General features: G+C 38.8%; 1 protein-coding gene and 1 long non-coding RNA gene across 11 annotated transcripts in view; one reads left to right on the top strand and one right to left on the bottom strand.

The window, feature by feature from the left end:
• EFCAB7 (EF-hand calcium binding domain 7) overlaps positions 1-12,414 on the top strand; it is a 60,058-nt gene that overhangs the window by 4,588 nt on the left and 43,056 nt on the right. For 6 of the 9 annotated variants that reach the window (XM_060276847.2, XM_035121578.3, XM_035121577.3 and 3 more), the window contains 5 exons: positions 999-1,186; positions 4,913-5,124; positions 5,276-5,362; positions 8,243-8,438; positions 9,292-9,416. In XM_060276847.2, the coding sequence (XP_060132830.1) occupies positions 1,000-1,186; positions 4,913-5,124; positions 5,276-5,362; positions 8,243-8,438; positions 9,292-9,416 (807 nt within the window). In that variant the 5' untranslated portion in view covers position 999. Of the gene's footprint in view, positions 1-936; positions 1,187-4,912; positions 5,125-5,275; positions 5,363-8,242; positions 8,439-9,291; positions 9,417-12,414 lie in introns of those variants that run through there. The other 3 variants (XR_015951025.1, XM_088673951.1, XM_035121579.3) reach the window with 2 other exon arrangements.
• LOC148685037 (uncharacterized) overlaps positions 6,805-12,414 on the bottom strand; it is a 42,786-nt gene continuing 37,176 nt past the window's right edge. For both annotated transcript variants that reach the window (XR_015951027.1, XR_015951028.1), the window contains 2 exons: positions 7,879-7,918; positions 6,805-7,398 (listed from right to left, as the gene is read on the bottom strand). This is a non-coding gene — a long non-coding RNA (uncharacterized LOC148685037). The remainder of the gene's footprint in view (positions 7,399-7,878; positions 7,919-12,414) is intronic.

The following is a 12,414-nucleotide window of genomic DNA, read 5'->3' as shown; positions in this document are numbered from 1 at the left end:
CAATCCAGCACATGTTGGCTGCTCGCCCGTGGGCAGCTGGTCAAGTGCACCTGCCAGCCACATGCAGGATTCATCTTTCAACGCACATTGGTAGATACTGGGGAAATGGCATTTTCAGTGGTATGCCAAAATCTGATTCTGATGTGAGGTAACAGATGCACACAACTCAGAGAGCTTGCAAGTACAAGAATTTTGGGTGTTTTTCCTGCACCTAATACACACTCATGCCAGGCATGAGATGGATTTTTAAAAAATAAGGTAAAAAATTCTTTGTTGCAGAGCAAGTCTTAGTCATTATGGGATGTCCTGCCGTAATAATCCCACCTTCATGCCTCATTCTCCACTGCATCTATATTGTGCTACAGTGTAATGTGTAAACTTTTATGTAATAATGAGAATTTTCCAGCTGTTTCAGAGGAACTCTGGGTTTTCTAAAATAGCTGCTCCCCAGGACCTCCTTTAGCCACCACCACTCCAGCAAGAGAGCTGGGTAGAGAACACCCATTTCTAAGAGTTGGGAGCCAATGATACTTTCTGCAAAATTTGCAGCAGCTGTAGCGGCTGCAGGAAAACATCGGGGACTGGGGAAAGGAGCCTTTGAAAAACAACTCCACTCCACAGACCACCCTTCATCGCCACAGCTTTTGATAGAAACAAAACAAGGAGCCATACAATATCATTTAGTAGATTAGACAGTACATGGTATGCTGGGTCTATCATTGTGAGGGCAATATGAGACACCTGCAAATCTTATTTTATTATTGCGAACGGCTTTGAAAATGATGGCTATCAAATGGTATATAAATATTCTAAAAAGAAATGCAAACATATACGTCAAAACATATTTGCAGACTATTCCCATTTTTGCAGAAGCAGAAGCTCACAGCAAAGTCCAGTAAACACTCCCTCCCGCCTGAGAGGGATGGACAGATGGTGATGTGATACTGAAATATGCAAATAAAAGAAATAGGCTCTAGATATGTTTGCATTATTCACAGGATGGCTGGCAGTCAGGAGAGCAATGCATCCCTCTTCAGTGATCAGACCCCATCCCAGGAAAGTTCTCAAGCAAAAAGATCCCAGAATTATGAAGAGGAGACATTTTATAAGAACTGCAGAGCAGCCTATTTAGCTGTCTTCAAAAGCAGCTTGGAAAACATTAAATCAAAAGAACAACTGTGTTTGGGTGAGTGTATTTTTTTAAGTTGGGAGAAATCATGAATTCCAGCAGTGGGTAATATATTTGAGTGCTTATCATATCTTGCACATGTTAACTGTTTTAATGGATCTAAGAAACCTTGATACGATTTATGTGCCATATTTCTCTATAATCAAACCACTGTTGGGTGGACACTCACTGAAGTGCGTCAGGGAGAACCCCAGGTGTCCTACCCTTGCTGCACACTAGGGGGGATACGCTAGGGGGGCCCAAGGAAAGGAAATCAGGCCAAGCATCTTACTGTGTTCAAAATAGTAAGGTAAAGGTAAAGGGACCCCTGACCATTAGGTCCAGTCGTGACCGACTCTGGGGTTGCGGCGCTCATCTCGCATTATTGGCTGAGCGAGCCAGCGTACAGCTTCCAGGTCATGTGGCCAGCACTTTTGGCAAACCAGAACAGCACACGGAAACGCCGTTTACCTTTCTGTTGTAGCGGTACCTATTTATCTACTTGCACTTTGAGGTGCTTTCGAACTGCTAGGTTGGCAGGAGCTAGGACCAAGCAACGGGAGCTCACCCCATCGGGATTCGAACCGCTGACCTTCTAATCGGCTAGGCACTGTGGTTTAACCCACAGCGCCACCCACATCCCTGTTCAAAATAGTATCTGTACCTAACTCTCTTCTTCCTACGAAAGGTGAGAAGTAAGTTTATTTCCACTGAGTGGCAAAAATAATAGCCACTTTGCATATTGTTTTTGATGGATACACAGAAAGGGCACAACCCCACTCATTCTGCATGTATAGATTAATAACTATGCTATATAAATCAGTATAATTTTATTATTCATGGGAAAAGTTGCAAATTAATTTTAAACCAAGGCATCAGTGGGTTTTTTTATTTAAAAAATCAGTCCAGCAGGATATAGAGTCATAGAATTGTAGAGTTGGAAGGGACCATGGGGGTTGTCTTGTTCAACCCTCTGCAATGCAGGAATCTTTTGCTCAATGTGGGGCTTGGAAGGTTTTCAAATTAAAAATCATAGAGACAGGCACACCTTACTAGGCAGGGCATTACACAACCGAGGGACCACCAATGAAAAGGCCCTGCGACAGCTCAGTGCTAACCAGGTAGTTCCCAGTGGTGAGGCCTCACTTGCCAATCATAGTCTGATATGGTTGCTATTGGGGAAGGTGCTCTTTTCAGTACTTGGGTCTGAAGCCTTTTAGCACTTTATATAGTAGTACTAATGCCTTGAATTGAGCCCAGTAACTCCATGGTAGTCAGTGCAGTCCTTTCAGAACTGGGGTCCCATTGGACTGGCCCATTTATCTACCTAGCAGTCACATTCTGCACTAGATGCAGCTTCTGGACCATCTTCAAGGACAGCTGCACATAGAGCACATTACAGTGGTCCCAGCAGCAGGTCACTCTAGCATGGACAGCTGAGACCAAGCTGTCCCAGTCCAGGAGCAGGTGTAGCTGATGAACCAGCCTAATCTGGGGATAAGCACTCCTAGACGCAGAAGCTATTTGAGACTCCATTAACCAGTGATAAGTTGGAATACTGCAAACCTCATATTCAAGGGTAGCAAAACGCTGCTCTGAACGGGATGTACACTTAATGACCAGACATGGGAACTACCCATCTACAGCACTTCTATCTTCTGAGGATACGACCTCAGTTTTCTGGCCCCCATCCAGTTCATCACTACCTCCAGATACCCGTCCAACACTTTTGCAGCCGTTCCTGATTCCGATGGAATGGAGAAATGAAGCCATGTGTCATCAGCATACTTATGACACCATGTTCCAAATCCCCAGATGACAGCTCCCAATGGTTTCCTATAGAAACTAAATGACACGGGAGACAGAATGGGCAGTAAAGGCATGATTCTGTGCAAAAATTCACCCACAGAACAGATTATTGGTGGTGCATTGGAATGTTACATAGACGGTAGTGTATGTTTAGAAGAGAACAAAAGTATAAAAAGTTTGATAAACTCTGCATCCTGTTGTAATATCCTTTCTTTGCAGTTGCTGCTATTAATTAGTTATATATTGGCATCAATATACATCAAAGGATCATTGTACTTTACATCCCACCTTCTACATTTTTACACAATACTGTACTCTGATGGTTTCAGAGTCAAAGTTCTTATACAGTAGCCTTACATGGTGTGACACTAATATCAGTCTAGCAAATCACTGTTTGTAAATCTGTGTTAGCATCAGATAATCTGGATTTTAAATATGAATGGTGTGAACAAATGCTCACTCACTATTTTCTATGCTATTTCTTTCATCTCTGTCCATATGTCACTTGGGAACAGGGCATGTGTTTGGCCATGTGCATTTCAAGGTCAGTTTAGGAAAGACAACGGAGAGTTCAAGCTTTCCATATTCTTAAAGAGATGTCTGGATCTTTAGAAAAAACAAACAAACATGTTTTAGCCCATTACAGGTTTCATAGCTGCCAAGTTTTCGCTTTTCTCGCGAGGAAGCCTATTCAGCATAAGGGAAAATCCCTGTAAAAAAGGGATAACTTGGCAGCTATGACAGGTTTATGTCAAGGCTTAGAGTTCAGTTCTGGCTAGGAATGAAATCACCAGAATGGCAATGGTTATATGGTGTTTGATTAATAACACAGATTCTGCTTTGTAATCTACAACCTAGTTCTTCAAACTCTTGTTTATATGAGTTGTACTTATTTTATGAAATGCAGTGTAATGTCCTGAGCTAAAATGTCTCTGTAGACACTTATCAGAGTCCAAGTCTTTTTATCGGGTACATTTAAAGAGTACAAGAAAAGAACTTCTTATAAAAATAGTCTGAGGAGACTAGTTAGCAGTTCACAGAAAGTACTGAGTTCCCAGTAAGTATAAATAATATACCAACCAGCAGAATTTCACAATATATTTCAAGAGAGTTGGAGTTTTAAAGTGTTTTTTAAATAAAAATAAAAATAAGAAAATGAATACCATCTTGAAGAGGGATGCCAAATTGCCTCCCAAGAAGCTAAACCCACCCACATAGCAAAATGTACCTTGCAGGCAATTACCACAATTCAGCAACCCGTGCAACTAGATTCAAATGCCCAACAGGCCTTTAGACTTCACTTTTTGAACAAAAGCCTTTCGGCCAAACTAGTTTGGAATACAGTATAGGCAGAATTCAAAAGTAGTTTGTGACTCATCATTGGGGTTTGCTATTAAAAAGGAAAAGAAGCTGAAAATTCTGCTAGGCAGTTGCAAGCTCTTAAGCATAATATCAGCAACAGCTGCAGAACATCCTTGAAGGCTGGGTGCGCTGCCTCCTTGGCAGCCCCCCCCCAGCCTCTACAGCAGCCTTTGGCAAATCGGAGGCACTGCTGGTCTCCCACCCTTGTTCCCAATATATATATTTATTACCCTCTTGTTCCTGTTGTAGATCTTCATTCATTCCTTTTTCCCCTGCTAGTGGTCATTTGGTAGTTCACTCTCGGGTGCCAAAATGTCTTGGACCAGCCCTGGTAGTCACATTGTTCTTGCACCAGCACCTGCTATGTCAGGAAAGATTGCACAAATACTATACTAGCTGTTAAATACCTCCTGGAATTGCACTGGTGGGCCTTTAATGCACAGTGGGGTTACAGGAGTGGAAAAGAGTAATTTGCAGTAGTATTTACTTACAGAGTGTTGTAAGAAAATGATATATACACAGTCTTGTCAGTGTCACAGAATGCTTCCCACCCCCACCCCGTTTATTTTGTAGTACTTCAGCAAGCTGGAAGAAATCCATCTCAGAAGACAGTTAATAAATACTGGACGCTGCAAACCACCACACTGAATTTTGATGATTTTTGCTTCATCTTAAAACAAGAAGAACCTGTTAGGAAAACAGAGCTGCTCAAAGCATTTGCAAAAATAGATGTAAATAATGAGGGCTGTATTTTACATAGTGAGCTGCATAAACTTCTTACAACTGTAAGTACCTCAAAGGGTAGTTAGGACTGATACTTTTAACAATTCAAATAAACCACAGGGCTTAAACTTTAATAAGTCATTGCTGTTTGCGGGGAGGCATAAGAACTTCATTGCTTTACAACTTAAACTGACATTTATTTATTTATTGCAGAGAGGTGAAAAAATGACCCTTGATGAAATTAATGCAATCACCGAATTGGTGGAAGTGAACAGTGATGGAAAGTTTGATTATTACAAGGTATAGTGGATAAGACTACATAGGTTTGTATCCAAAGTTACTCAAACAGACAAATGCTTTTGTATTGGGGATTTCCTGCCCTCTCCTTCCCACTACACCCTCAGGAAAGGTCTTCAATGTGGTGCCGTCTTGATTGGGAGTTGGAATGGGTAAAAATTGGGGGAAAGCAGCTTATAAAAGTGGAGGTCCCCTGAGCCCTGACACGCTGTTCAGGGGGCTTAAACAAGAGATGACAGAAATTCATTACATGAATTGACTTTTGTTTGCATTACTTCGAATACAACCTGTAATATTTGACTTACTTACATGAGATGGCTACTAATCCAGGTCAGTAGATTGAAGGAGCCCAGCAGTGCTGTTTTTCAAGTATCAAGGGTGTCAAATGGTGAGGCTGAATAAGTGAGAGTGATTTGGTTCTTAAACGCCTAATAGGATATTTCCATGGTGTCAAAGTTTCCTGGTCAGCTTTGAGTAATCCTTTCAAAGGAGGTTCCAGCAGTTCAGAATGTGATACATAGGTGTTAGAGGATCTGAATGTCAGTGCATGCTCTCAGAGAAAAGTATGTCAGGCACTAAAAAATTGCAAGTTTTTAGTTGTGATATATTAGAACAGCTCTTCATGTTGCAGACATGAACAATAGAGCTCAATGTGGTTGGCCTTTGACAAAGTAAAGGTATAGGTTTGCAACCTTGAAGTATGCTTATTAATATGGTAATGTAGCTAGTACTTATAAATATCTTATCACCACTGTGTCTTGGATGCAAAGTACTAGGAGTGGAGGGAGAAAATGTATTAGTGCTATTCAATGTGCTGCTTGGCAAAGGAGTGTAAGACTTCTCACAGTGAGGCACCACAGTGCATCAGAGGTTGTGTTACAGTATGACAACCATGATAAATAAGGAAGATACATGCTGTAGCATGGAAACTCTAGTCGGCTATAATAATATCTTGAGAAGGAACTTGTGCAAATGGAAGAGCTTCTCTGAATATGCAGTCAATTCTCTCATGTGACACTCTTTCAATATGCTAGAAATGAAGAAGCTTTTTACTAATGGGAGAGTTTCTGTAAGTCTCAGTGTATTAGAATAATAGAAATATAGAGTTGGAAGGGACCCCAAGGGTCATCTAGTCCAACTCCCTGCAGGAATCTTAGCTAGATCATACATGTATCAGCGAAATCCAAACTTGCACTGACAGACTTGTGCTCATGCAGCAAGTCATCCTTCTCTCCTCCCTGCAACCTTCACTCACACCCCAGATCTGCTCTGCAGGGTCCCCCAGTTCTCCAGAGCAGTTTTTAGGACTGGGGGGGGGGGAGGCAGATGATATCCCATTGTGTGAGCAGAATTCAGTTCTGCTTGCAAATATAAACCTTTGGACACAACCCTATATACAACTGTATATTTATGGCAGACATCAAGGTTAATACTTAATTTTTTTTAAAAAAAATGTATTTATTAAAGATTTTTACAAGCAACAAAAACATACAAAAATACAATACACAAAAAAGAAATACAAAACACAAAGAATACAAAATACAAAAAATAGAAAAATGCAAAAACAAAAATTCTTACTTATAAACCTTATTTCTAATCTATTGACTTCCTCTTTCCACCTCCTACTGCGGTTCTTTGCAATTCATACTTAGTAAATTCTAAATCTTATATAAGCTCTAATTATTACTTCAATATTACATTATTGCTATATCTCTTATATCTTATCCTTATAAACTCAATCTAAATCTTACTTCTTAATTAATTTATCCTTATTTTCTATCAGTACTTGTTTCACACCCTTATATTATCTACAACCTCTTTGTATCTCCCTCACTTCCATTAAATTCAGTCTATTATACACTTATTTTTCAAATAAATTTTAAATTTCTTCCAATCTTCTTCCGCTGCTTCTTCACTCCGATTCCGGAGTCTCTCCGTCAACTCAGACAGTTCCATATATTCTATCAATTTCTTCTGCCATTCATCCACAGTTGGTACTTCTTCATTCTTCCAATTCTTTGCCAATAATATTCTTGCTGCTGTAGTGGCATACAGAAAAAAGGTGACATCTTTCTTAGGTATATCATCCCCCGTTATCCCAAGTAAGAAGGCCTCTGGTTTCTTAACAAAGGTGTTTTTCAACACTTTTTTCAATTCATTATAACTCTTTTCCCAGAAGTCTCTCACTTGGGGGCATGTCCACCACATAATACTTAAAAATAGAAGGAGTGTAGAGAGTATCAGAACAGGAGTAGTATCCCATTGAGCTATATTGACAATGTTGAAGAGTTCACAGTGAATATAGAAGAGCATGCCTTTTTTAGCAAAGAGAAATAGGATAAGGAATGTATATGCATAAAATAAGTGTTGCTTAAAGGCTGTTCCTTCCAAATACTTTCTCGAGTATGCAGTATCATCTATCACAATACTATCTTTCTGGTCATAGCTAAAGCAATGATCTTTAAAAAATGCAACTGTTCATTTTATGTTATCTGCAGTTTGTTAATCTTGGAGTTTACCTTGTTTGAAATGACTACGTTGTTCATTAAAGTTTCCCATCTAGAAAAGAAAAGAAACCTCCATTTAAAATTAGACATAAAAAGCCAGTGTCCACAAATATGCCTGGTAGACAATATAAATCTTATCTTGGGGTACCTTTCATTTTTATTTTCTCTCAGTTGTATGATCTCCTCATTGAATCATGTCTCCATTTTATTGTGCCACTGGAGAGTGGTCAGTTTGATTCATGAAAGCAAGATGAGGATTGTACTAACAGAAGAAATATTCTTTATCTGTTGATCTATTTCTTGCTTAGTAGTGCCTCTGTTTATTTTCCTTCTAAAATACTTAAGAGACCAAGGTGTGTGTGTGTTTTGTTTACAGTTTTGTAAATTGTATATGACAACCAATGAGCAATGTCTGAAGAATGCACTAGAGAAACTGGAGGTTGACAGTAAACTGAAGCGTCAGCAGTTTGGAAGTCAACTTGAGACTTCATCAGAACTGGCTACATCACTAATATCAAAAACAATACCAAAAACTGCAAGGAAAACAGAATCCAAACCAATGCTAAAAAGAGGTAATAATTTTTCAAACAGGAAAGCTCTAGTTCATGGAGCGTCTGTATTTCCCCCCTACATGACACCTTGGATATAGATTTTTTTTGAAATGTGTGCTCATTTATTTCACTAAAAATATTTGCTTTATCAATGGTAGAAATGTCTCATTTCCAAAGCCCTAGGCTCAAAAGAAGTTTTGCTACATCCCTCATTTCAGCATTTTTTCTTTCTCTAGCATTAGCTGATTAATGTTTGAGTGACCCCGTTCACACAGCATATCCCAATAGCACTGTTGCAATGCCACAGAAGAAGCAAGCTACAGTTTGGCTTTCGTGTATTCTGAACCTTATTTGCAGTTTGTTTGTTTTTTCCAAATAAGCTAAGAACAAACCTTGGACCAGAGATCTTCCCTATGTTGTGTTTTGGCAAATGAACTTTTCATGCATGGTGAGTGGCTGGTTCACTGAAAGCTGGCAGAATGTCCACTCTATTTTTAAAAAGGGCAGTTTACCATTTGAATTTGGCCTTACCCTGATAAGATTTAGCACAGTATTATATGACACCAACTTTGTGATGTGGGTTATTTAATGTTTGAATTAATAGATTTGATAGATTCTCTAATCTTTTAGTGCAAATATCACTTGGCAGCTGCTGGGTTGGAGATTCATTGCCAGTAGACTTGGCAAGTTTAGTGCAAATCAAAGCAGATACCAATTTTTTCCAGTACATATACTGGCCCAGCAAAACACAAATCAGTTTACCAGACCAGATTAACTACTATAAGGTATATTTATCATTCTGTATCTATTTTCTCACTTGATGAATGTGAATATTCATAAATAAAGTGCTATAAATAAAACTCTGCAATTTTAGGTCACTGCAAGACTTCTTCACAATGTTCCTCAGCCCCAAGTTACAAAGCATCTGTTTCTTCCACTATCAGTATGGGTGCCAGCAGCAACAAACATTCGAAGCTCATTGAGGCAAATGCTGCAAAGGTAGACTTTGTTAATTTAGTTTGACTCTTGCTCCCCCTCACCAGGTATAGACACTGCATTTTAAATAGAAAGCAATTTTTCTCTCTTTTATAGCTTGTGTTTTATTAACTGCTTGTCAAGGGCAGCAACACAGCACACAGAGATTTCTAGTTGCAAAACACTATAAACATTTTTATATAATGTTGGTTTTGCTGACATCCCGTTATTTAGGATCATTTTTCAGGTGTGAAGGTTTGCTAGAACAAAACATGTTTTTCTATAAAGGAAAGCACTCTTGGATAAAATTGTTAATGACTGTTTGAGAAATGCAAAATTGAATAATTTATTAGTACTTTAAATGCTTAAGTAGCCTGAAAGATTATATATCACAGCCCTCTATAGGCAAGGTAATTGGAAATAAATATCTTCAAACGTACACAGATCAGAAGACATTAATTGGTAAATATACACTGTAGCCTGAAAATATTGACTGTTATTTAGACTAATAAGTTTTACAAGTAATTTCTTTTAAATAAGTCATCCATTCAATAACCATTCCTAAGGGAGAAAGACAACAAAGTCACTTTGCTAAGTCAATATTTGTAGAGTGTTAATATTGATCTTTTCCCTTTGTTTTCTCTTTCCTGATTCAACCTTTACTAGTTTTCTTTCAGCAGAAAATAATAGCTAGAGAAATATAAAACATTAACTGGAAACTGCTAAAATACATTAAAAATGTGCACCTTGAGACCTCTGTGTAAGGGAGAACGAATGGTTATGACCACATAATATAACTGCAGCTAGAAGACTGAACTGATTGTTCTCTTGAGTTACATTTTTGTTTCAAATAACAACTCTGTATTTGTTATTGAACTCTGAAGTCCTTTATATCTTTAACATTGCTAGACAGTGACATTTGTTCTATATTAAAATTTAAAAGCATCCTCTCTAAGGATTTTTTTCTGTGTGTTTAGGTATCCAAACCCCTATGCAATTTAGCCTGTAATTCCAGTATGTTCAAAGATGATATGTTGTTGGTTATAAAAACACATACAGTAGTTTTCTACTAGTTGTAATTGGTTTCAAACACCTATTAGATGGTAATGAAAACTAGTTTTCTAAGCTGTTAGTGAATGATCAGATAGGTCATCACAAGAGAGATCCACCCCCTGCTTAAATAGTGAAGTTCCCAAAGATGAGTTTAGTGTTCTGAGTAGGTTTCTGTTAAATTTTTGCTAATAAAAGTTTGTCATTGATCTTTTGACTTGCACACCATTGTGTATTTCTTAATAGTATTCTGCTGATAGTTATTTGTGCATGAGGTGTTTTTGCAGGGGGGACAAGAGTATTCCGAAACAAGGTTTTGCTTCCTAACAGGTGGGCACTGCTAGAAAGGACAGGATCAGTTGAGATGTCTGGATATTTTTCAGATGTCTGGATATTTTCCAGTATTTTTCTGAGCACTGCAATTACCTCAAACCATTAGGTACCAGTTCCACTTCAACTGTTTTCCCACTACATGTAATACACAAAGAAGGAAAGCAGACTCTTGCCCCACAGGAGAACTGCGTGGTCCCCGACTTCAAATAGGGGATATATGTGAATTTGCTTTCCCATCACAAGGTGCAGCAGAAATCTAAAACCCAAATAACACTTGGATGTCTACTTTACACTGGTTATTGCAGCATTCACAGGTTATGGGGCAGATAAAAAAATTCAGAAACACATGATAAAAATCCAAGCCATTGCAATTTCTAATTGCAGACACCCCTGACAATCGGGAAAGCTTGATAAATTACGAGGAACATTCATCTATATGCTTATAACCCAACCCTGCCTTCAGTCTACCACATAAGAATAACTGCAAAGCATTCATAGTAGAGCCCTTCCAGTTATGCTATATAAAGTTGAGCAGTGTATGTGATAAATTGCAAAAATATCCATCTTAGTCAACTGTCCTGTACTGAAGATAGGCAACTCCAAAATAACATGATATAAAAGAGCAGTAGAACCTGTGATCCCCTTATACTGTAAGTGTTCTAGTGAATGTAGGAATAGGTTGTTATGAAATAAATGTAGAAGAATATGTAAAAAAGCAAAATCCATCTGAAATACTGCTAACCAGAAAACATGGTGAATTCCATGCCAAAATTCATTGCAAACAGCAGTAGATGCCATCATTTATGATTTGTCACTTGACTTGGGTCAACTTTTCTCTTGGATTTAGGCATAGACAAGTATACTTTTCCAGTATAACCATTCCTATGATTTAAATTTGCCGTGTCAATTAGCAAGGCATGTACAAAAAGTCATTCTATGCTTAAGCAAACACAGTGGCATTATGCAGCTTCATCCCATACATGATATCAAGTCCTACTCCAAAGTAACTAAGTAGGATTGTAGCCACAAGCCCTGTTCAATTCATTGGACCATGTATGGGGAATTTTAGGCAAAATGAATGGCAGTTTCGCTGATTTGATTGTGCCCAAAGCTAAAAAGCCATGGCCATTTCCCTAATACAGTGGTACCTTGGTTTAAGGACGCAATTGGTTCCGGGGAGCCGTTTGCTCCCCAAGCAGTACTTAAATGGAGCGCCTCTTTCGCACGTGCGCGAAGCACCAATAGACCACTTCTGTGCATGTGTGCGCCGTGCAAATCGCTTCTGCACATGCATGCACCACGCAGATCGCTTCTGCACATGCGCGCGCTATGGAACCTGGAAGTGAACAATTCTGGGTCTGCAGAGTACTTAAACCGAAAGTACTCAAACCGCAGCGGACTTAAACCAAGGTATGACTGTATACTTTCACTGTTTAATCTTACAGTTTTTGAGAGAGTGGATGTTCCTTATTATTCAACATTTTGTTCTTTCCCATGTCACACACTACACTGCAAATTGAAATGAGCCATACAATGTGCAAATATCAGTTGGAAGAACGCTGTATTATCTTAGTTTACAAGTAGATACAGGGTCTGTAGCAGCACCTTATGCTCTCCAGATGCATAACAGGCCAGTTAG

This window comes from Zootoca vivipara, chromosome 7 (assembly GCF_965207765.1).
Source record: "Zootoca vivipara chromosome 7, rZooViv2.hap1.1, whole genome shotgun sequence".
NCBI classification, from domain to species: Eukaryota; Metazoa; Chordata; class Lepidosauria; order Squamata; family Lacertidae; genus Zootoca; species Zootoca vivipara.
Note: the sequence above shows the minus strand (reverse complement) of the source record. Positions and strands in the feature narration are given on the sequence as shown.